The 23,421-nt window shown below is 37.2% G+C and overlaps 1 protein-coding gene across 1 annotated transcript in view; it reads left to right on the top strand.

The window, feature by feature from the left end:
* fras1 (Fraser extracellular matrix complex subunit 1) overlaps positions 1 to 23,421 on the top strand; it is a 383,712-nt gene that overhangs the window by 329,493 nt on the left and 30,798 nt on the right. Inside the window, exons 44-49 of the mRNA XM_072912400.1 lie at positions 1,557 to 1,745; positions 8,341 to 8,460; positions 10,440 to 10,619; positions 15,407 to 15,531; positions 15,603 to 15,743; positions 21,184 to 21,411. Of these exons, the coding sequence (XP_072768501.1) occupies positions 1,557 to 1,745; positions 8,341 to 8,460; positions 10,440 to 10,619; positions 15,407 to 15,531; positions 15,603 to 15,743; positions 21,184 to 21,411 (983 nt within the window). The remainder of the gene's footprint in view (positions 1 to 1,556; positions 1,746 to 8,340; positions 8,461 to 10,439; positions 10,620 to 15,406; positions 15,532 to 15,602; positions 15,744 to 21,183; positions 21,412 to 23,421) is intronic.

The raw sequence follows: 23,421 nt of genomic DNA, 5'->3' as shown, positions 1-23,421 counted from the left end.
TTCAATAAAATACTGGACAGGATACAAATGTAGTTTGTCTCTTTTATCCGATTATTAATTGATTAATCGAAGTAATAATCGACAGATTAAATGATTATCAAATTAATCGTTAGTTGCAGCCCTAATATATATATATATATATATATATACGTTTGTATGTGTGTGCATGTATTTATTTATATATAGATACTATATGTATATATGTATGTGTGCGTATGTATGTATGTATCTTTATATATATATATATATATATACGTTTGTATGTGTGTGCATATATTTATATATATATATAGATACTATATATATATGTATGTGTGCGTATATATCTTTATATATATATATATATATATATATATATATATATATATATATATACATATACACATTTGTATGTGTGTGCATATATATATATACTATATATATGTATGTGTGTGTGCGAATTGTTGCGTTTTGGACCAGTTGTTCCTCCCAGGGAATTCAAGTCACAATTCGCTCCCAAGCTCTTTACGACACTTAAAGCTGAGTTGAAAAACCACCAGAGACAGAATAGGTATTTTGTTGTATATTTTCAAAGCTTTGCAAATATACTTTTTGAGACCAGTCTAACCATAGAACATTCTATTGCGCCGCCCAAAATGGTCTGCCGTCCCGATCCCCAAAACCCCTCTCCTCTCCCTCCGCCCTGGCAGTCATGTCTTTCTTAGCCAAAATACATGCTAGTCATAACACATTCCAAAGAACTCAAGGTTAACACACACAGTTTACCGTACTTGCAGACAGAGCAGCAAGAGAAGAAATGGAAAACACGAGCTGTTTTCAAATATGACTATGAAATAAAAGAAGTACAACTTAAATTCGGATATATGTAAATATCTGCCTCCGACAGTATATATGTATGTATCTATATATATATACGTATATAGGTTTGTATGTGTGTGCATGTATTTATTTATATGTAGATATATTGATACTATATATGTATGTATGTGTGTGTGTGTATATATCTTTATATATATATATATATATATATATATATATATATATATATATATATATATATATATATATATATATATATATATATATATATATATACAAAATATATACATTTGTATGTGTGTGCATATATATATATATATATATATATATACATTTATATAATGAATGGATGGATATATATTTGTAATTTTTTTACCAATGCTATGGTAAATACCAATGCTATGGTATTTTTGGCCCAAATGAAGCATTTTGGAGCATAAAAATGTCTACAAAAAGTCAACATATCAATACTACAGTATGAGTAGTAGTACCCGGTAGTACCGACAGGATTGGGTTGGTACTAAATCTGGTACACATCTTGACTGCAAGTGCAACACTTGACATTTTATAGTGCATGCAGAGCTAGATAACTTTAAATGCTCCTCCTGCTATCTTCTGGAGTTCATAAGAGGTTGCCTACAGTCACAGCTGTTGCTGTGACATATGTTTGTAAACAAAATGTACGTACACACAATCCTCCCTCACACTGGACACATTTCTGTCTTTGTTTTGGAAAGGTTCTTCGTCCAAGATCAGCGAGCAGAACCTGAAAGCTTCTGACTTGGACTCTGACGTCCTGAAGCTGCGATACCTTCTGACCAAAGATCCTCCCAGCGGCCAAGTCCTGCTCAGCAAGAACGGACGTGTAGACAAAGTGACGGTCAAAGGTCCAATCAGCAGCTTCACTCAGGAGGACGTCAACAAAGGTTGGAAACTCCAAAATCAACTCAAAAGTTTTTACTGTCAATTATTGTGAATTGTGTAGAAAATTCCTTTGTAAATGTTGATGGGCCTGCTAGCTGTGCTGTGAACATCTGGACCAGGCTTCATTCAAGCTAAAAAGCTACCGTAAAAATGTAGAATGCTAACATTAGCATGATGACATAGAAAAAGTAAGCATGCTTCTAAGATGGCGGCAGGTATCAAAAGTCATGATTTTTGTCTTTAAAAAACATTAAATTAGTTAAAATGCTGGCATAAAACATTAGCATGCTAACATTCGCATAATGACATTGAAAAAGTTAGCATTTTTCTAAGATGGCGCCAGGTATCAAAAATCCTGATTTTTTTTTGTTTAACCTTTTTTTATTAGTTAAAATGCTAGCATAAAACATTAGCATGCTAACATTCGCATAATGACATAGAAAAAGTTAGCATTTTTCTAAGATGGCGCCAGGTATCAAAAATCCTGATTTTTTTTTTGTTTAACCTTTTTTTATTAGTTAAAATGCTAGCATAAAACATTAGCATGCTAACATTCGCATAATGACATTGAAAAAGTTAGCATTTTTCTAAGATGGCGCCAGGTATCAAAAATCTTGATTTTTGTGTTTAACATTTTTTTATTAGTTAAAATGCTAGCATAAAACATTAGCATGCTAACATTCGCATAATGACATAGAAAAACTTAGCATTTTTCTAAGATGCCGCCAGGTATCAAAAATCCTGATTTTTTTTTTTGTTTAACCTTTTTTTATTAGTTAAAATGCTAGCATAAAACATTAGCATGCTAACATTCGCATAATGACATAGAAAAAGTTAGCATTTTTCTAAGATGGCGCCAGGTATCAAAAATCCAGATTTTTTTTTTTTTGTTTAACCTTTTTTTATTAGTTAAAATGCTAGCATAAAACATTAGCATGCTAACATTCGCATAATGACATAGAAAAAGTTAGCATTTTTCTAAGATGCCGCCAGGTATCAAAAATCCTGATTTTTTTTTGTTTAACCTTTTTTTATTAGTTAAAATGCTAGCATAAAACATTAGCATGCTAACATTCGCATAATGACATAGAAAAAGTTAGCATTTTTCTAAGATGGCGCCAGGTATCAAAAATCTTGATTTTTGTGTTTAACATTTTTTTATTAGTTAAAATGCTAGCATAAAACATTAGCATGCTAACATTCGCATAATGACATAGAAAAAGTTAGCATTTTTCTAAGATGCCGCCAGGTATCAAAAATCCTGATTTTTTTTTTGTTTAACCTTTTTTTATTAGTTAAAATGCTAGCATAAAACATTAGCATGCTAACATTCACATAATGACATAGAAAAAGTTAGCATTTTTCTAAGATGGCGCCAGGTATCAAAAATCCTGATTTTTTTTTGTTTAACCTTTTTTTATTAATTAAAATGCTAGCATAAAACATTAGCATGCTAACATTCGCATAATGACATAGAAAAAGTTAGCATTTTTCTAAGATGCCGCCAGGTATCAAAAATCCTGATTTTTTTTTGTTTAACCTTTTTTTATTAGTTAAAATGCTAGCATAAAACATTAGCATGCTAACATTCGCATAATGACATAGAAAAAGTTAGCATTTTTCTAAGATGGCGCCAGGTATCAAAAATCCTGATTTTTTTTGTTTAACCTTTTTTTATTAATTAAAATGCTAGCATAAAACATTAGCATGCTAACATTCGCATAATGACATAGAAAAAGTTAGCATTTTTCTAAGATGCCGCCAGGTATCAAAAATCCTGATTTTTTTTTGTTTAACCTTTTTTTATTAGTTAAAATGCTAGCATAAAACATTAGCATGCTAACATTCGCATAATGACATAGAAAAAGTTAGCATTTTTCTAAGATGCCGCCAGGTATCAAAAATCCTGATTTTTTTTGTTTAACCTTTTTTTATTAGTTAAAATGCTAGCATAAAACATTAGCATGCTAACATTCGCATAATGACATTGAAAAAGTTAGCATTTTTCTAAGATGGCGCCAGGTATCAAAAATCCTGATTTTTTTTTTTGTTTAACCTTTTTTTATTAGTTAAAATGCTAGCATAAAACATTAGCATGCTAACATTCGCATAATGACATAGAAAAAGTTAGCATTTTTCTAAGATGCCGCCAGGTATCAAAAATCCTGATTTTTTTTTTTGTTTAACCTTTTTTTATTAGTTAAAATGCTAGCATAAAACATTAGCATGCTAACATTCGCATAATGACATAGAAAAAGTTAGCATTTTTCTAAGATGGCGCCAGGTATCAAAAATCCTGATTTTTTTTTTTGTTTAACCTTTTTTTATTAGTTAAAATGCTAGCATAAAACATTAGCATGCTAACATTCGCATAATGACATAGAAAAAGTTAGCGTTCTCCTAAGATGGCGCCAGGTATCAAAAATCCTGATTTTTTTTGTTTAGCCTTTTTTTATTAGTTAAAATGCTAGCATAAAACATTAGCATGCTAACATTCGCATAATGACATAGAAAAAGTTAGCATTTTTCTAAGATGCCGCCAGGTATCAAAAATCCTGATTTTTTTGTTTAACCTTTTTTTATTAGTTAAAATGCTAGCATAAAACATTAGCATGCTAACATTCGCATAATGACATAGAAAAAGTTAGCATTTTTCTAAGATGCCGCCAGGTATCAAAAATCCTGATTTTTTTTGTTTAACCTTTTTTTATTAGTTAAAATGCTAGCATAAAACATTAGCATGCTAACATTCGCATAATGACATAGAAAAAGTTAGCATTTTTCTAAGATGGCGCCAGGTATCAAAAATCCAGATTTTTTTTGTTTAACCTTTTTTTATTAGTTAAAATGCTAGCATAAAACATTAGCATGCTAACATTCGCATAATGACATAGAAAAAGTTAGCATTTTTCTAAGATGCCGCCAGGTATCAAAAATCCTGATTTTTTTGTTTAACCTTTTTTTATTAGTTAAAATGCTAGCATAAAACATTAGCATGCTAACATTCGCATAATGACATAGAAAAAGTTAGCATTTTTCTAAGATGCCGCCAGGTATCAAAAATCCTGATTTTTTTGTTTAACCTTTTTTTATTAGTTAAAATGCTAGCATAAAACATTAGCATGCTAACATTCGCATAATGACATAGAAAAAGTTAGCATTTTTCTAAGATGCCGCCAGGTATCAAAAATCCTGATTTTTTTGTTTAACCTTTTTTTATTAGTTAAAATGCTAGCATAAAACATTAGCATGCTAACATTCGCATAATGACATAGAAAAAGTTAGCATTTTTCTAAGATGGCGCCAGGTATCAAAAATCCTGATTTTTTTTTGTTTAACCTTTTTTTATTAGTTAAAATGCTAGTATAAAACATTAGCATGCTAACATTCGCATGATGACATTGAAAAAGTTAGCATTTTCCTAAGATGGCGCCAGGTTTAAAAAATCATGAATTTTGTGTTTAAACGACTAGAATTAGTTAAAATGCTGGCATTAAAGGTTAGCATGCTAACATTAGCATGATGACATTGAAAAAGTTAGCATTTTTCTAAGATGGCGCCAGGTATAAAAATATTACGAATTTTGTGTTTAGACGATTGGAATTAGTTAAAATGCTGGCATTAAATGTTAGCATGCTAACATTAGCATGATGCCATAAGAAAAGTTACATTCTTTTATAAGAGGGTGGCAGGTATCAAAAATCATGATTTTTGTGTGTAAAAATATTTTATTAGTTAAAATGCTAGTATAAAACATTAGCATGCGCACATTCGCATAATGACATCGAAAAAGTTAGCATTTTTCTAAGATGGCGCCAGGTATAAAAATATTACGAATTTTGTGTTTAAACGACTGGAATTAGTTAAAATGCTGGCATTAAATGTCAGCATGCTAACATTAGCATGATGACATAGAAAACGTTATCATGCTTCTAAGATGGTGGGAGGTATCAAAAATTATGATTTTTGTGTTTAAAAAAAAATGTAATTAGTTAAAATGCTAGCATAAAGCATTAGCATGCTAACATTCGCATAATGACCTCGAAAAAGTTAGCATTTTTCTAAGATGGCGCCAGGTATCAAAAATCCTGATTTGTGTTTAAACCACTATAGTTAGTTAAAATGCTAGCATCAAACGTTAGCATGCTAACATTAGCATGATGACATAAAAATAGTTAGCGTTCTTTTAAGATGGTGCCAGGCGTCAAAAGTCATGATTTTTAGGTTTATAAAAATACAATTAGCTAAAAAGTTAGCATGCTAACATTAGCATGATGACATAGGAAAAGTTAGGGTTTATCGAAGATGGCGTCAGGTATCAAAAGTCATGATTGTTGTGTTTAAACGATTAAAATGAGTCAAAATGCTTGCATTAAACATTAGCATGATGACATACGAAAAGTTAGCATTTTTCTAAGATGGCGCCAGGTATCAAAAGTCATAATTTTTGTGTTTAAACAACTAGAATCAGTTAAAATGCTAGCATTAAATGTTAGCATGCTATTATTAGCATGATGACATAGGACAAGTTAGTGTTGGTCTAAGATGGCGTCAAAAGTCTTGTTGTGTTTAAACCATTAAAATAAAGCAAAATGCTAGCACGTTAGCATGCTAACATTAGCATGCTAACGTAGGTAAAGTCAGCTTAATTCTAAAATGGCGCCAACTATCAAAAGCTTAGATTTTTGAATACAATGAGCTAAAATGATAACATAAATGGTTAGCATGCTAACGTAAGATGAGTTAGCATCAGTGTCAAAATCCATCATTTTCTGGTTAGCCACTTTGTAAAAATGCTAGCATGAAACCTTAGCATGCTATTGTTAGCACAATGAAATAGGAAGATGGCGTCAAATATTGAAAGCTTTTAAGTTAGAATCAATAAGTCAAATAAAAATGTTGACATGCAGCATGTCTTCATGTCCATGGTGGACCTCCAACTGTGGACCTCCATGGTGGATCTCCAACTGTGGACCTCCATGGTGGATCTCCAACTGTGGTCATCCATGGTGGATCTCCAACTGTGGTCATCCATGGTGGACCTCCAACTGTGGTCATCCATGGTGGATCCCCAACTGTGGTCATCCATGGTGGATCTCCAACTGTGGTCATCCATGGTGGACCTCCAACTGTGGACCTCCATGGTGGATCTCCTACTGTGGTCATCCATGGTGGACCTCCAACTGTGGACCTCCATGGTGGATCTCCAACTGTGGTCATCCATGGTGGATCTCCAACTGTGGTCATCCATGGTGGACCTCCAACTGTGGTCATCCATGGTGGATCTCCAACTGTGGTCATCCATGGTGGACCTCCAACTGTGGACCTCCATGGTGGATATCCAACTGTGGACATCCATGGTGGACCTCCAACTGTGGACCTCCATGGTGGATCTCCAACTGTGGACCTCCATGGTGGATCTCCAACTGTGGACATCCATGGTGGATCTCCAACTGTGGACCTCCAACTGTGGACATCCATGGTGGACCTCCAACTGTTGACATCCATGGTGGATCTCCAACTGTGGACATCCATGGTGGATCTCCAACTGTGGTCATCCATGGTGGACCTCCAACTGTGGTCATCCATGGTGGATCCCCAACTGTGGTCATCCATGGTGGATCTCCAACTGTGGTCATCCATGGTGGACCTCCAACTGTGGACCTCCATGGTGGATCTCCTACTGTGGTCATCCATGGTGGACCTCCAACTGTGGACCTCCATGGTGGATCTCCAACTGTGGTCATCCATGGTGGATCTCCAACTGTGGTCATCCATGGTGGATCTCCAACTGTGGTCATCCATGGTGGACCTCCAACTGTGGACATCCATGGTGGATCTCCAACTGTGGTCATCCATGGTGGATCTCCAACTGTGGACATCCATGGTGGATCTCCAACTGTGGTTATCCATGGTGGATCTCCAACTGGGACATCCATGGTGGATCTCCAACTGTGGTCATCCATGGTGGATCTCCAACTGTGGTCATCCATGGTGGATCTCCAACTGTGGACATCTATGGTGGACCTCCAACTGTGGACATCCATGGTGGATCTCCAACTGTGGTCATCCATGGTGGATCTCCAACTGTGGTCAGCCATGGTGGATCTCCAACTGTGGACATCCATGGTGGACCTCCAACTGTGGACATCCATGGTGGATCTCCAACTGTGGTCATCCATGGTGGATCTCCAACTGTGGACATCCATGGTGGACCTCCAACTGTGGACATCCATGGTGGAGGTCCACTTCTCCTGCACGGTGGACAAGTCATTATCTTTAGGGTGATGTCCAACATGGACATGATCTTCAGGGTGATGTCCAACATGGACATGATCTTCAGGGTGATGTCCAACATGGACATGATCTTCAGGGTGATGTCCAACATGGACATGATCTTCAGGGTGATGTCCAACATGGACATGATCTTCAGGGTGATGTCCAACATGGACATGATCTTCAGGGTGATGTCCAACATGGACATGATCTTCAGGTTGATGTCCAACATGGACATGATCTTCAGGTTGATGTCCAACATGGACATGATCTTCAGGTTGATGTCCAACATGAACATGATCTTCATGTGTTGTGTGTCAGGTGAGGTCCAGTACAGTCACCTCAAAGGTGAGAAAGGAGGAAGTCTGTCCTTCAACTTCAACCTGCTGGACCCTGAAGGCAACAAACTCATCGATCAGTCCTTCTACATCAGTGTCCTCGGTAGGTTTCATGTCCTCCATCTTGTCCTCCATCATGTCCTCCATCTTGTCCTCCACCTTGTCCTCCATCAAGTCTTCCATCTTGTCCTCCATCATGTCCTCCATCATGTCCTCCATGTTGTCCTTCACCTTGTCCTCCATCATGTCCTCCATCATGTTCTCTATCATGTCTTCTATCTTGTCCTCCATCATGTCCTCCATCATGTCCTCCATCTTGTCCTCCATCTTGTCCTCCATCATGTCTTCTATCTTGTCCTCCATCATGTCTTCCATCTTGTCCTCCATCTTGTCCTCCATCTTGTCCTCCATCATGTCCTCCATCATGTTCTCTATCATGTCTTCTATCTTGTCCTCCATCATGTCCTCCATCATGTCCTCCATCATGTCCTCCATCATGTTTTCTATCTTGTCCTCCACCATGTCCTCCATCATGTCTTCTATCTTGTCCTCCATCATGTCCTCCATCATGTTCTCAATCATGTCTTCTATCTTGTCCTCCATCATGTCCTCCATCATGTCTTCTATCTTGTCCTCCATCATGTCCTCCATCATGTCTTCTATCTTGTCCTCCATCATGTCTTCTATCTTGTCCTCCATCATGTCTTCTATTTTGTCCTCCACCTTGTCCTCCATCATGTCTTCTATCTTGTCCTCCATCATGTCTTCTATCTTGTCCTCCATCATGTCTTCTATTTTGTCCTCCACCTTGTCCTCCATCATGTCCTCCATCATGTCCTCCATCATGTCCTCCATCATGTCTTCTATCTTGTCCTCCATCATGTCCTCCATCATGTCTTCTATCTTGTTCTCCATCATGTCTTCTATCTTGTCCTCCATCTTGTCCTCAATCATGTCTTCTTTCTTGTCCTCCATCATGTCCTCCATCATGTCCTCCATCATGTCCTCCATCATGTCTTCCATCATGTCTTCCATCATGTCCTCCATCATGTCCTCCATCTTTTCCTCCATCTTGTCCTCCATCATGTCCTCCATCATGTCCTCCATCTTGTCCTCCATCTTGTCCTCCATCATGTCTTCTATCTTGTCCTCCATCATGTCCTCCATCATGTCTTCTATCTTGTCCTCCATCATGTCTTCTATTTTGTCCTCCACCTTGTCCTCCATCATGTCCTCCATCATGTCTTCTATCTTGTCCTCCACCTTGTCCTCCATCATGTTCCCCATCATGTCTTCTATCTTGTCCTCCATCATGTCCTCCATCATGTCTTCTATCTTGTTCTCCATTATGTCCTCCATCATGTCCTCCATCTTGTCCTCCATCTTGTCCTCCATCATGTCTTCTTTCTTGTCCTCCATCATGTCCTCCATCATGTCCTCCATCATGTCCTCCATCATGTCTTCCATCATGTCCTCCATCATGTCCTCCATCTTTTCCTCCATCTTGTCCTCCATCATGTCCTCCATCATGTCCTCCATCATGTCTTCTATCTTGTCCTCCATCATGTCCTCCATCATGTCTTCTATCTTGTCCTCCATCATGTCCTCCATCATGTCCTCCATCATGTCTTCTATCTTGTCCTCCATCATGTCCTCCATCATGTCTTCTATCTTGTCCTCCATCATGTCTTCTATTTTGTCCTCCACCTTGTCCTCCACCTTGTCCTCCATCATGTTCCCCATCATGTCTTCTATCTTGTCCTCCATCATGTCCTCCATCATGTCTTCTATCTTGTTCTCCATCATGTCCTCCATCATGTCCTCCATCTTGTCCTCCATCTTGTCCTCCATCTTGTCCTCCATCATGTCCTCCATCTTTTCCTCCATCTTGTCCTCCATCATGTCTTCCATCATGTCCTCCATCTTGTCCTCCATCATGTCCTCCATCTTGAGGACATGGACAAATGTGCAGGGGTTGAAATCGCCATGTAAAGTGGCTAATGCTAATGAGTAGCATGTGTATGGGATATCCAATGTAAGTTAGCATGGAGCTAGTGTTGCTAATTCCTCTTCTGGCCTCAGAGGACCGCCTGCCTCCGAGGGTGGAGGTCAACAAAGGTCTGGTCCTGGATGAGAACTCCTGGAAGAAGCTGACCACCATGCAGTTGTCTGCCAGCGACCAGGACAGCGAGCCCAGCGAGTTAGTCTTCCACATCAGCAAACAGACCAGCCTGGGACACTTGGAGCACGCCGCCAGTCCTGGTGAGACCCCTACCTTAGTCCTGCTCTTCAAAATACATAGAGTTCTTGTCCTGGTGAGACACCTACCTTAGTCCTGCTCTTCAAAATACATAGAGTTCTTGTCCTCAATGTCTAGTCCTGTTCTTCAAAATACATAGACTTCTTGTCCTGGTGAATCCCCTACCTTAGTCCTGCTCTTCAAAACACATAGACTTCTTGTCCTGGTGAGTCCCCTACCTTAGTCCTGCTCTTCAAAATACATAGTTCTTGTCCTCAATGTCAGCAAAAACATCTGATGTCACCATCATCTTCTGCTTAACATTTTAGCACACTAACAGTTAGCATGTGTCAAGTACAAACTTATAGGACTTGGAGGTATACGGCTGTAAAATTAGCTAAAAAAATGTTAGCAAGCTAATGATATTATGCTAATAGTTAGCATGTGTCAAGTATAAAGTTATAGGACACTTAGGTGTACGGCTGTAAAATTTGCTAAATAAAATAAGGTAGCATGCTAATGATAACATGCTAACAGTTAGCATGTGTCAAGTACAAAGTTATAGGACACTGAGGTGTACGGCTGTAAAATTAGCTAAAAAAAAGTTAACATGCTACAGATATTATGCTAACAGTTAGCATGTGTCAAGTATAAAGTTATAGGACACTTAGGTGTACGGCTGTAAAATTTGCTAAATAAAATAAGGTAGCATGCTAATGATAACATGCTAACAGTTAGCATGTGTCAAGTACAAAGTTATAGGACACTGAGGTGTACGGCTGTAAAATTAGCTAAAAAAAAGTTAACATGCTACAGATATTATGCTAACAGTTAGCATGTGTCAAGTATAAAGTTATAGGACACTTAGGTGTACGGCTGTAAAATTTGCTAAAAAAAAAAGGTAGCATGCTAATGATAACATGCTAACAGTTAGCATGTGTCAAGTACAAAGTTATAGGACACTGAGGTGTACGGCTGTAAAATTAGCTAAAAAAAAGTTAACATGCTACAGATATTATGCTAACAGTTAGCATGTGTCAAGTATAAAGTTATAGGACACTTAGGTGTACGGCTGTAAAATTTGCTAAATAAAATAAGGTAGCATGCTAATGATAACATGCTAACAGTTAGCATGTGTCAAGTACAAAGTTATAGGACACTGAGGTGTACGGCTGTAAAATTAGCTAAAAAAAAGTTAACATGCTACAGATATTATGCTAACAGTTAGCATGTGTCAAGTATAAAGTTATAGGACACTTAGGTGTACGGCTGTAAAATTTGCTAAAAAAAAAGGTAGCATGCTAATGATAACATGCTAACAGTTAGCATGTGTCAAGTACAAAGTTATAGGACACTGAGGTGTACAGCTGTAAAATTAGCTTTAAAAAATTAGCATGCTAATGATAACATGCTAACAGTTAGCATGTGTCAAGTATAAAGTTATAGGACACTGAGGTGTAGGACTGTAAAATTAGCTAAAAAAAATGTAGTATGCTAATGATAACATGCTAACAGTTAGCATGTGTCACGTACAAAGTTATAGGACACCGAGGTGTACGGCTGTAAAATTAGCTAAAAAAAAAAAGGTAGCATGCTAATGATAATATGCTAACAGTTAGCATGTGTCAAGTACAAAGTTATAGGACACTAAGGTGTACGGCTGTAAAATTTGCTAAAAAAAGTTAGCATGCTAATGATAAGTTAGCATGTGTCAAGTACAAAGTTATAGGACACTGAGGTGTACGGCTGTAAAATTAGCTAAAAAAAAGTTATCATGCTAATGATATTATGCTAACAGTTAGCATGTGTCAAGTATAAAATTATAGGACACTTGTGTGTACGACTGTAAAATTTGCTAAAAAAAAGAAAGAAAAGTAGCATGCTAATGATAACATGCTAACAGTTAGCATGTGTCACGTACAAACTTATAGGACACTTAGGTGTACGGCTGTAAAATTTGCTAAAAAAAAAAAAGGTAGCATGCTAATGATAACATGCTAACAGTTAGCATGTGTCACGTACAAAGTTATAGGACACTGAGGTATACGGCTGTAAAATTAGCTAAAAAAACGTTAGCATGCTAATGATATCATGCTAACAGTTAGCATGTGTCAAGTATAAAGTTATAGGACACCGTGGTGTACGGTTGTAAAATTAGCTAAAAAAAAGTTAGCATGCTAATGATGTTATGCTAGCAGTAAGCATGTGTCAAGTATAAAGTTATAGGACACTTAGGTGTGCGACTGTAAAATTAGCTAAAAAAAAAGGTAACATGCTAATGACAACATGCTAACAGTTAGCACGTGTCAAGTACAAAGTTATAGGACACTGAGGTGTACGGCTGTAAAATTAGCTAAAAAAGGTAGCATGCTAATGATATTATGCTAACAGTTAGCATGTGTCAAGTACAAAGTTATAGGACACTTAGGTGTACGGCTGTAAAATTAGCTAAAAAAAAAGTTAGCATGCTAATGATATTATGCTAACAGTTAGCATGTGTCACGTACAAATTTATAGGACACTGAGGTGTACGGCTGTAAAATTAGCTAAAAAAGGTAGCATGCTAATGATATTATGCTAACAGTAAGCATGTGTCAAGTATAAAGTTATAGGACACTTAGGTGTGCGACTGTAAAATTTGCTAAAAAAAAAAGGTAGCATGCTAATGACAACATGCTAACAGTTAGCATGTGTCAAGTACAAAGTTATAGGACACTGAGGTGTACGGCTGTAAAATTAGCTAAAAAAGGTAGCATGCTTATGATATTATGCTAACAGTTAGCATGTGTCAAGTACAAAGTTATAGGACACTTAGGTGTACGGCTGTAAAATTAGCTAAAAAATAAGTTAGCATGCTAATGATATTATGCTAACAGTTAGCATGTGTCACGTACAAAGTTATAGGACACTGAGGTGTACGGCTGTAAAATTAGCTAAAAAAGGTAGCATGCTAATGATATTGTGCTAACAGTTAGCATGTGTCAAGTATAAAATTATAGGACACTTGTGTGTACGACTGTAAAATTTGCTATAAAAAAAAAAGGTAGCATGCTAATGATAACATGCTAACAGTTAGCATGTGTCACGTACAAAGTTATAGGACACTGAGGTATACGGCTGTAAAATTAGCTAAAAAAAGTTAGCATGCTAATGATATCATGCTAACAGTTAGCATGTGTCAAGTATAAAGTTATAGGACACCGAGGTGTACGGCTGTAAAATTAGCTAAAAAAAAGTTAGCATGCTAATGATGTTATGCTAACAGTTAGCATGTGTCAAGTATAAAGTTATAGGACACTTAGGTGTACGGCTGTAAAATTTGCTAAAAAAAAAAAGGTAGCATGCTAATGATAACATGCTAACAGTTAGCATGTGTCAAGTACAAAGTTTTAGGACACTGAGGTGTACGGCTGTAAAATTAGCTTTAAAATGTTAGCATGCGAATGATATTATGTTAACAGTTAGCATGTGTCACGTACAAAGTTGTCAGACACTTAGGTGTACGACTGTAAAATTTGCAAAAAAAAAAAAAAGGTAGCATGCTAATGATAACATGCTAACAGCTAACATGTGTCACGTACAAAGTTATAGGACACTGAGGTGTACGGCTGTAAAATTAGCTAAAAAAAAGTTAGCATGCTAATGATATTATGCTAACAGTAAGCATGTGTCAAGTACAAAGTTATAGGACACTTAGGTGTACGACTGTAAAATTTGCTAAAAAAAAAAAAAAAGTAGCATGCTAATGACAACATGCTAACAGTTAGCATGTGTCACGTTCAAACTTATAGGACACTGAGGTGTACGGCTGTAAAATTAGCTTTAAAAAGTTAGCATGCGAATGATATTATGCTAACAGTTAGCATGTGTCAAGTACAAAGTTATAGGACACTGAGGTGTACGACTGTAAAATTTTCTTTAAAAAAAAGGTAGCATGCTAATGATAACATGCTAACAGTTAGCATGTGTCAAGTACAAAGTTATAGGACACTTAGGTGTACGGCTGTAAAATTAGCTAAAAAAAAAAAAAAAAAAGGTAGCATGCTAATGACAACATGCTAACAGTTAGCATGTGTCAAGTACAAAGTTATAGTCCTCTCCAAGGTTTCTCATAGTCATTCACATCGACGTCCCACTGGGGTGAGTTTTTCCTTGCCCGTATGTGGGCTTTGTACCGAGGATGTCGTTGTGGCTTGTGCAGCCCTTTGAGACACTTGTGATTTAGGGCTATATAAATAAAGATTGATTGATTGATTGATTGATATAGGACACTGAGGTGTACGGCTGTAAAATTAGCTAAAAAAAAGTTAGCATGCTAATTTTAGCATGTGTGCATAGTTAGCATGTTTTGTCTTTGAATAAAATAATATTGTGTGTTTGTATAATAAATAATATTGTGTTTTAGGCGCATTAATAAATAATAATTTTGTGTTTCAGGCAGCAGTAAAGTAAAGTAACATTGTGTGTTTGGATAATAAGTAATATTGTGTTAATAAAGTAATATATTGTGTTAATAAAGTAATATATGGTGTTAATAAAGTAATATATTGTGTTAATAAAGTAATATATTGAGTTAATAAAGTAATATATTGTGTTAATAAAGTCATATATTGTGTTAATAAAGTAATATATGGTGTTAATAAAGTAATATATTGTGTTAATAAAGTAATATATTGAGTTAATAAAGTAATATATGGTGTTAATAAAGTAATATATTGTGTTAATAAAGTAATATATTGAGTTAATAAAGTAATATATTGTGTTAATAAAGTAATATATTGTGTTAATAAAGTCATATATTGTGTTGTAGGCAGCAGGATCGACACGTTCAGGCAGTCAGACTTGGTGTCACGCAGCATTCAGTACGTCCACAGCAGCCAGGAGGAGAAACATGATGACCACTTCTCCTTCAGCGTGTCAGACGGCACCAACGAGGTCAACTACAATCAATAACAATAATAATAATAATCAATAACAATAATAATAATAATGAATGATATTTGCAGGTGGCCCAGACCTTCTACATCAGCATCAGGCCAGTAGACGACTCCCTGCCTCTGCTGCATGTTCCTGGCATGAGAGTGCAGGAAGGAGTCAGGAAGACCATCACTGAGTTTGAGATGAAGGCCACTGATGCAGACACCCAGGTATCCCTTAGAGTAGTCAGTGTACAGCACACAGGTATCTCTTAGAGCAGTCAGTGTACAGCTACTGTACATTTTCCTGTCACTCAAGCTGTCCAAAGTGCGACCCTTAGCTATTTCTTTAATGGCCTGCTGCACAGACGTTAGCGTTGTAATATTAGCATCTTTTTTTTGTTTTGTTGCAAATTTAGCAGGTGTACACCTCCGTGTCAAATGTTTTTTCTTACAAAAGCTACCTGTTAGCATGCTAACGCTAGTAGGCTAGCTAAAAAAAAAAAAAAAAAGGTAGCATGCTCATGATTACATTCCAAGAGTTAGCATGTGTCAAGTACAAAGTTATAGGACACTTAGGTGTTCGGCTGTAAAATTAGCTAAAAAAAAGTTAGCATGCTAATGATAACATGCTAACGCTAGTAGGCTAGCTTTTTTTTTTTTTTTTAGCAAATTTTATAGGTACACGCAAGTGTAATATTTTGTTACTTGATGTGTGCTAACGTTTGCATGCTAGTCATTTTAAAGAATATTTAAAAATTGAGGTTTCATTGCAGTTATGTATTTTAGCATGTTAACATTAGCATGATAGCTTCTTTTTTTTTTTTTTTTTTTGCAAATTTAGCAGGTGTACACCTCCATGTCGAATGTTTTCTACAAAAGCTACCTGTTAGCATGCTAACGCTATTAGGCTAGCTAAAAAAAAAAAGGTAGCATGTTAATGATTACATTCCAAGAGTTAGCATGTGTAAAGTACAAAGTTATAGGACACTTAGGTGTCCGGCTGTAAAATTAGCTAAAAAAAAGTTAACATGCTAATGATAACATGCTAACGCTAGTAGGTTAGCTTTTTTTTTTTTTAGCAAACTTTATAGGTATACGCAAGTGTCATATTTTGTTACTTGATGTGTGCTAACGTTTGCATGCTAGTCATTTTAAAAAATATTAAAAATTCAGGTTTCATTGCAGTTATGTATTTTAGCATGTTAACATTAGCATGATAGCTTCTTTTTTTTTTTTTTTTTTTGCAAATTTAGCATGTGTACACCTCCGTGTCAAATGTTTTCTACAAAAGCTACCTGTTAGCATGCTAACGCTAGTAGGCTAGCTAAAAAAAAAAAAAAAAAGTAGCATGCTAATGATTACATTCCAAGAGTTAGCATGTGTCAAGTACAAAGTTATAGGACACTTAGGTGTCCGGCTGTAAAATTAGCTAAAAAAAAGTTAACATGCTAATGATAACATGCTAACGCTAGTAGGCTAGCTTTTTTTTTTTTTTTTAGGAAATTTTATAGGTACACGCAAGTGTCATATTTTGTAATGTTTGCATGCTAGTCATTTTAAAAAATATTTTAAAATTCAGGTTTCATTGCAGTTATGTATTTTAGCATGTTAACATTAGCATGATAGCTTCTTTTTTTTTTTTTTTTTTTTGCAAATTTAGCAGGTGTACACCTCCGTGTCAAATGTTTTTTTTACAAAAGCTACCTGTTAGCATGCTAACGCTAGTAGGCTAGCTAAAAAAAAAAAAAAAAAAGGTAGCATGCTAATGATTACGTTCCAAGAGTTAGCATGTGTCAAGTACAAAGTTATAGGACACTTAGGTGTCCGGCTGTAAAATTAGCTAAAAAAAAAAGTTAGCATGCTAATGATAACATGCTAACGCTAGTAGGTTAGCTTTTTTTTTTTTTTTAGCAAACTTTATAGGTATACGCAAGTGTCATATTTTGTTACTTGATGTGTGCTAACGTTAGCATGCTAGTATTTTTTAAAAATATTTAAAAAATCCAGGTTTCATTGCAGTTATGTATTTTAGCATGTTAACATTAGCATGATAGCTTCTTTTTTTTTTTTTTTTTTTTGCAAATTTAGCATGTGTACACCTCCGTGTCGAATGTTTTCTACAAAAGCTACCTGTTAGCATGCTAACGCTATTAGGCTAGCTAAAAAAAAAAAGGTAGCATGTTAATGATTACATTCCAAGAGTTAGCATGTGTAAAGTACAAAGTTATAGGACACTTAGGTGTTCGGCTGTAAAATTAGCTAAAAAAAAAAGTTAGCATGCTAATGATAACATGCTAACGCTAGTAGGTTAGCTTTTCTTTTTTTTTTAGCAAACTTTATAGGTATACGCAAGTGTCATATTTTGTTACTTGATGTGTGCTAACGTTAGCATGCTAGTATTTTTTAAAAATATTTAAAAATCCAGGTTTCATTGCAGTTATGTATTTTAGCATGTTAACATTGGCATGGTAGCTTCTTTTTCTTTCTTTTTTTTGCAAATTTAGCAGGTGTACACCTCCGTGTCAAATGTTCTTTTACAAAAGCTACCTGTTAGCATGCTAATGCTAATAAGCTAGCTAAAAAAAAAGGTAGCATGCTAATGATTACATTACATTACATTACAATTTCCCTTGTGGATTATTAAAGTTTGTCTATCTCTAAGTCTAACAGTTAGCATGTGTCAAGTACAAAGTTATAGGACACTTAGGTGTTCAGCTGTAAAATTAGCTAAAAAAAAAAAAGTTAGCATGCTAATGATAACATGCTAAAGCTAGTAGGCTAGCTTTTTTTTGTGTGCAAATTTTAGAAGTATACGCTAATGTCATATTTTGTTACTTGATGTGTGCTAATGTTAGCATGCTAGTATTTAAAAATAATAATAAAGAAATTCAGGTTTCATTGCAGAGTTATGTATTTTAGCACGTTAACATTGGCATGATAGCTTCTCTTCTAGCTATTTTAGCAGGTGTACACCTCCATGTCAAATGTTTTTTTACAAAAGCTACCTATTAGCATGCTAACGCTAGTAGGCTAGCTAAAAAAAAAGGTAGCATGCTAATGATTACATTCTAATAGTTAGCAGGTGTCACGTACAAAGTTATAGGACACTTAGATGTTCGGCTGTAAAATTAGCTAAAAAAAAAGTTAGCATGCTAATGATAACATGCTAACACTAGTAGGCTAGCTTTTTTATTTTTCAACAAATTTTATAGGTACACGCTAATGTCATATTTTGTTACTTGATGTGTGCTAACATTAGCTTGCTAGTATTTAAAAAAATAAATAAAAAAATTCAGGTTTCATTGCAGTTATGTATTCTAGCATGTTAGCATTTGGGAAAAAAAAATTGCAGAGTTATACATTTTGGTATTTGACACATGCCACAGTAGCATTTTAGCATGCTACATTAACATAATAGCTTCTCTTCTCGCCAATTTAACAGGTGTACATCGCAGTGGCAATTATTTTGTTACGGATGCGATCTGTTAGCATGCTAACACCAGTAGGCTAGTCTTTTTTTTTTTTTTAGCAATTTTTTTAGGTTTACACTATTGTCATATTTTGGTACTTGGTGTTTCTTAACGTTAGCATGCTGGCAATTTTAACAAATAATTGCAGAGTAATACACGTTGGTACTTGACTTATGCTACAGTTAGTCTAGCTAATTTAGCAGGTGTACGCCTCAATGTCAATTTTTTGGTTATGAATGCTATCTGTTAGCATGTTAATGCCTGTAAGCTAGCATTTTTTTCTTCTTCAGATTTTATAGGTCCACACCAGTGTCATACTTTGGTACTTGATGTATGCTCACGTTAGCATGCTAGCTTCTGTATTAGCTTATTTTGCAAGTATAATCTTCAGCCTCAAATATTTTGTCAAATGCTACCAGTTAGCATGCTAGCACCAGTAGGCTAGCTGTTTTTTAATCAACTTTTATCGATAAACACCAGTGTCATATTTTGGTACTTGATGTATGCTAACGTTAGCATGCTAGTATTTGGGGGGGGAAAATTGCAGAGTTATACAGTTTGGTGTTTGACACATGCTACAGTAGCATTTTAGCATGATAGCTTCTCTCCTCGCTAATTTAGCAGGTGTACTCCACAGTGGCAATTATTTTGTTATGGATGCTATCTGTTAGCATGCTAGGTTAGCTTTATTTTTTGTTTTAGCACATTTTTGAGGTTTGTTATATTTTGTTAGTTGGTGGATGTTAGCAGCAAGAGTGTGGTGTTTCAGGCAGAGTCCATCATGTTCAGTGTGGTGTTTCAGGCAGAGTCCATCATGTTCAGTGTGGTGTTTCAGGCAGAGTCCATCATGTTCAGTGTGGTGTTTCAGGCAGAGTCCATCATGTTCAGTGTGGTGTTTCAGGCAGAGTCCATCATGTTCAGTGTGGTGTTTCAGGCAGAGTCCATCATGTTCAGTGTGGTGTTTCAGGCAGAGTCCATCATGTTCAGGGTGGTGTTTCAGGTGTGGAGTCCATCATGTTCAGTGTGGTGTTTCAGGCAGAGTCCATCATGTTCAGTGTGGTGTTTCAGGCAGAGTCCATCATGTTCAGTGTGGTGTTTCAGGCAGAGTCCATCATGTTCAGTGTGGTGTTTCAGGCAGAGTCCATCATGTTCAGCGTGGTGTTTCAGGTGGAGTCCATCATGTTCAGTGTGGTGTTTCAGGTGTGGAGTCCATCATGTTCAGTGTGGTGTTTCAGGTGTGGAGTCCATCATGTTCAGTGTGGTGTTTCAGGCGGAGACCATCATGTTCAGTGTGGTGTTTCAGGCAGAGTCCATCATGTTCAGGGTGGTGTTTCAGGCAGAGTCCATCATGTTCAGGGTGGTGTTTCAGGTGGAGTCCATCATGTTCAGTGTGGTGTTTCAGGTGTGGAGTCCATCATGTTCAGTGTGGTGTTTCAGGCGGAGTCCATCATGTTCAGTGTGGTGTTTCAGGCAGAGTCCATCATGTTCAGTGTGGTGTTTCAGGCAGAGTCCATCATGTTCAGTGTGGTGTTTCAGGCGGAGTCCATCATGTTCAGTGTGGTGTTTCAGGCGGAGTCCATCATGTTCAGTGTGGTGTTTCAGGCAGAGTCCATCATGTTCAGTGTGGTGTTTCAGGCAGAGTCCATCATGTTCAGTGTGGTGTTTCAGGCAGAGTCCATCATGTTCAGGGTGGTGTTTCAGGTGTGGAGTCCATCATGTTCAGTGTGGTGTTTCAGGCAGAGTCCATCATGTTCAGTGTGGTGTTTCAGGCAGAGTCCATCATGTTCAGTGTGGTGTTTCAGGCAGAGTCCATCATGTTCAGGGTGGTGTTTCAGGCAGAGTCCATCATGTTCAGGGTGGTGTTTCAGGCAGAGTCCATCATGTTCAGTGTGGTGTTTCAGGCAGAGTCCATCATGTTCAGGGTGGTGTTTCAGGCGGAGTCCATCATGTTCAGTGTGGTGTTTCAGGCAGAGTCCATCATGTTCAGTGTGGTGTTTCAGGCAGAGTCCATCATGTTCAGTGTGGTGTTTCAGGCAGAGTCCATCATGTTCAGTGTGGTGTTTCAGGCAGAGTCCATCATGTTCAGTGTGGTGTTTCAGGCAGAGTCCATCATGTTCAGTGTGGTGTTTCAGGCAGAGTCCATCATGTTCAGTGTGGTGTTTCAGGCGGAGTCCATCATGTTCAGTGTGGTGTTTCAGGCAGAGTCCATCATGTTCAGTGTGGTGCAGCCTCCTCGGCACGGCACCATCGAGCGCACCAACAACGGTCAGCACTACCGGCAGACCAGCAGCTTCAGTATGGACGACGTCTACCAGAACCGGGTCAGCTACAACCACGATGGATCCAACTCCCTGAAGGACCGCTTCAGCTTCACGGTGGCTGACGGCACCAACCTGCTCTTCATGGTGGACGATGGTGGCAAGGAGGTGAGGAACCTGCTTGACTCCTCCCCTCTTTTCACCCGCTGGAACACTCAAAATACTGGCATACCACACCATTTAAAGTGGCCTGCCAAACCATTTATCCTCGCATACCACATCATTTAAATTGGCATATCAAACCATTTAATGTGGAATGCCACTTTAAATGGTTTGGCAGACCACATTAAATGGCATGATGTGCCACTTTAAATGGCATTGCAGGCCACTTTAAATGGCGTGATATCCCACAATAAACAGCGTGGTATGCCACATTAAATGGCGTGGTATGCCACATTAAATGGCATGGTAAGGCATGTTAAATGGCGTTGCAGGTTAGTTACATAGCTTGGTATGCCCCGATAAATGGTGTAGCAGGCCACTTTAAATTATGCGGTATGTCATATTAAATGCCGTGGCTGATCACTTTAAATGGCGTGGTATGCTACATTAAATTGTGTGGTATGCCGCGATAAATGGTTTTGGTATGCCATGTTAAATGGTGTGGTATGCCACAATAAATGGTCTTGCAGGCCACATTAAATGGTATAAAAGGCCACTTTAAATGGTGTGATATGCCACAATAAATGGCATGGCAGGCCACAATTAATTGCGTGGTATGTCACATTAAATGGTGGGGTATGCCACGTTAAATGGTGTGGCATGCAATGTTAAATGGTATGGCAGACCAGATCAGATGGATGATATGCCACGTTAAGTGGTATGGCAGGCCACATTAAAAGGCGTGGTATGCCAAATTAAATGGTGTGGTATTACACATTAAATGGTGTGGTATGCCATATTAAATGGAATGGCAGACCATAACAGATGGATTGATATGCCACATTAAATGGCATGGCAGGCCACATTAAATGGCGTAGTATGCCATGTTAAATTTCAATTTAACTTTAATGGCGTGGCAGGCCACTTTAAGTGGTGTGGTATGCCACTTAAAATGGTGTGGTATGCCAAATTAAATGGTGTGGTATGCCATACTAAATGGTATGGCAGGCCATTTTAAATGGTGTGATATGCCATATTAAATGGTATGGCAAGCCATATTAAATGGTGTGGTATGTCACGTTCAAAGGTGTGGTAGGTCATTTTAAATGGTGTGATATGCCATGTTAAATGGTGTGGTATGCCACTTTAAATGGCGTGGTATGTCATGTTAAATGGCGTGGTATGCCACATTAAATGATGTGGTATGCCATATTAAATGGTGTGGCAGGCCAGATTAAATGGTGTGGTATGCCACGTTAAATGGTGTGGTATTACACATTAAATGGTGTGGTATGCCATGTTAAATGGAATGGCAGACCATAACAGATGGATTGATATGCCACATTAAATGGCATGGCAGGCCACTTTAAATGGCGTAGTATGCCATATTAAATTTTAATTTAACTTTAATGGCGTGGCAGGCCAATTTAAATGGTGTGGTATGCCACTTAAAATGGTGTGGTGTGCCAAATTAAATGGTGTGGTATGCCATACTAAATGGTATGGCAGGCCAATTTAAATGGTGTGATATGCCATATTAAATGGTATGGGAGGCCATATTAAATGGTGTGGTATGTCACGTTCAAAGGTGTGGTAGGTCATTTTAAATGGTGTGGTATGCCATGTTAAATGGCGTGGTATGCCACATTAAATGGTGTGGTATGTCATGTTAAATGGCGTGGTATGCCACGTTAAATGATGTGGTATGCCATTTTAAATGGTGTGGCAGGCCAGATTAAATGGTGTGGTATGCCACGTTAAATGGTGTGGTATTACACATTAAATGGTGTGGTATGCCATGTTAAATGGAATGGCAGACCATATCAGATGGATTGATATGCCACATTAAATGGCATGGCAGGCCACATTAAATGGCATAGTATGCCATATTACATTTCAATTTAACTTTAATGGCGTGGCAGGCCACTTTAAATGGTGTGGTATGCCACTTAAAATGGTGTGGTATGCCAAATTAAATGGTGTGGTATGCCATGTTAAATGGTGTGGTATGCCACA

This window comes from Nerophis lumbriciformis, linkage group LG03 (assembly GCF_033978685.3).
Source record: "Nerophis lumbriciformis linkage group LG03, RoL_Nlum_v2.1, whole genome shotgun sequence".
Classification (NCBI taxonomy): domain Eukaryota; kingdom Metazoa; phylum Chordata; class Actinopteri; order Syngnathiformes; family Syngnathidae; genus Nerophis; species Nerophis lumbriciformis.
Note: the sequence above shows the minus strand (reverse complement) of the source record. Positions and strands in the feature narration are given on the sequence as shown.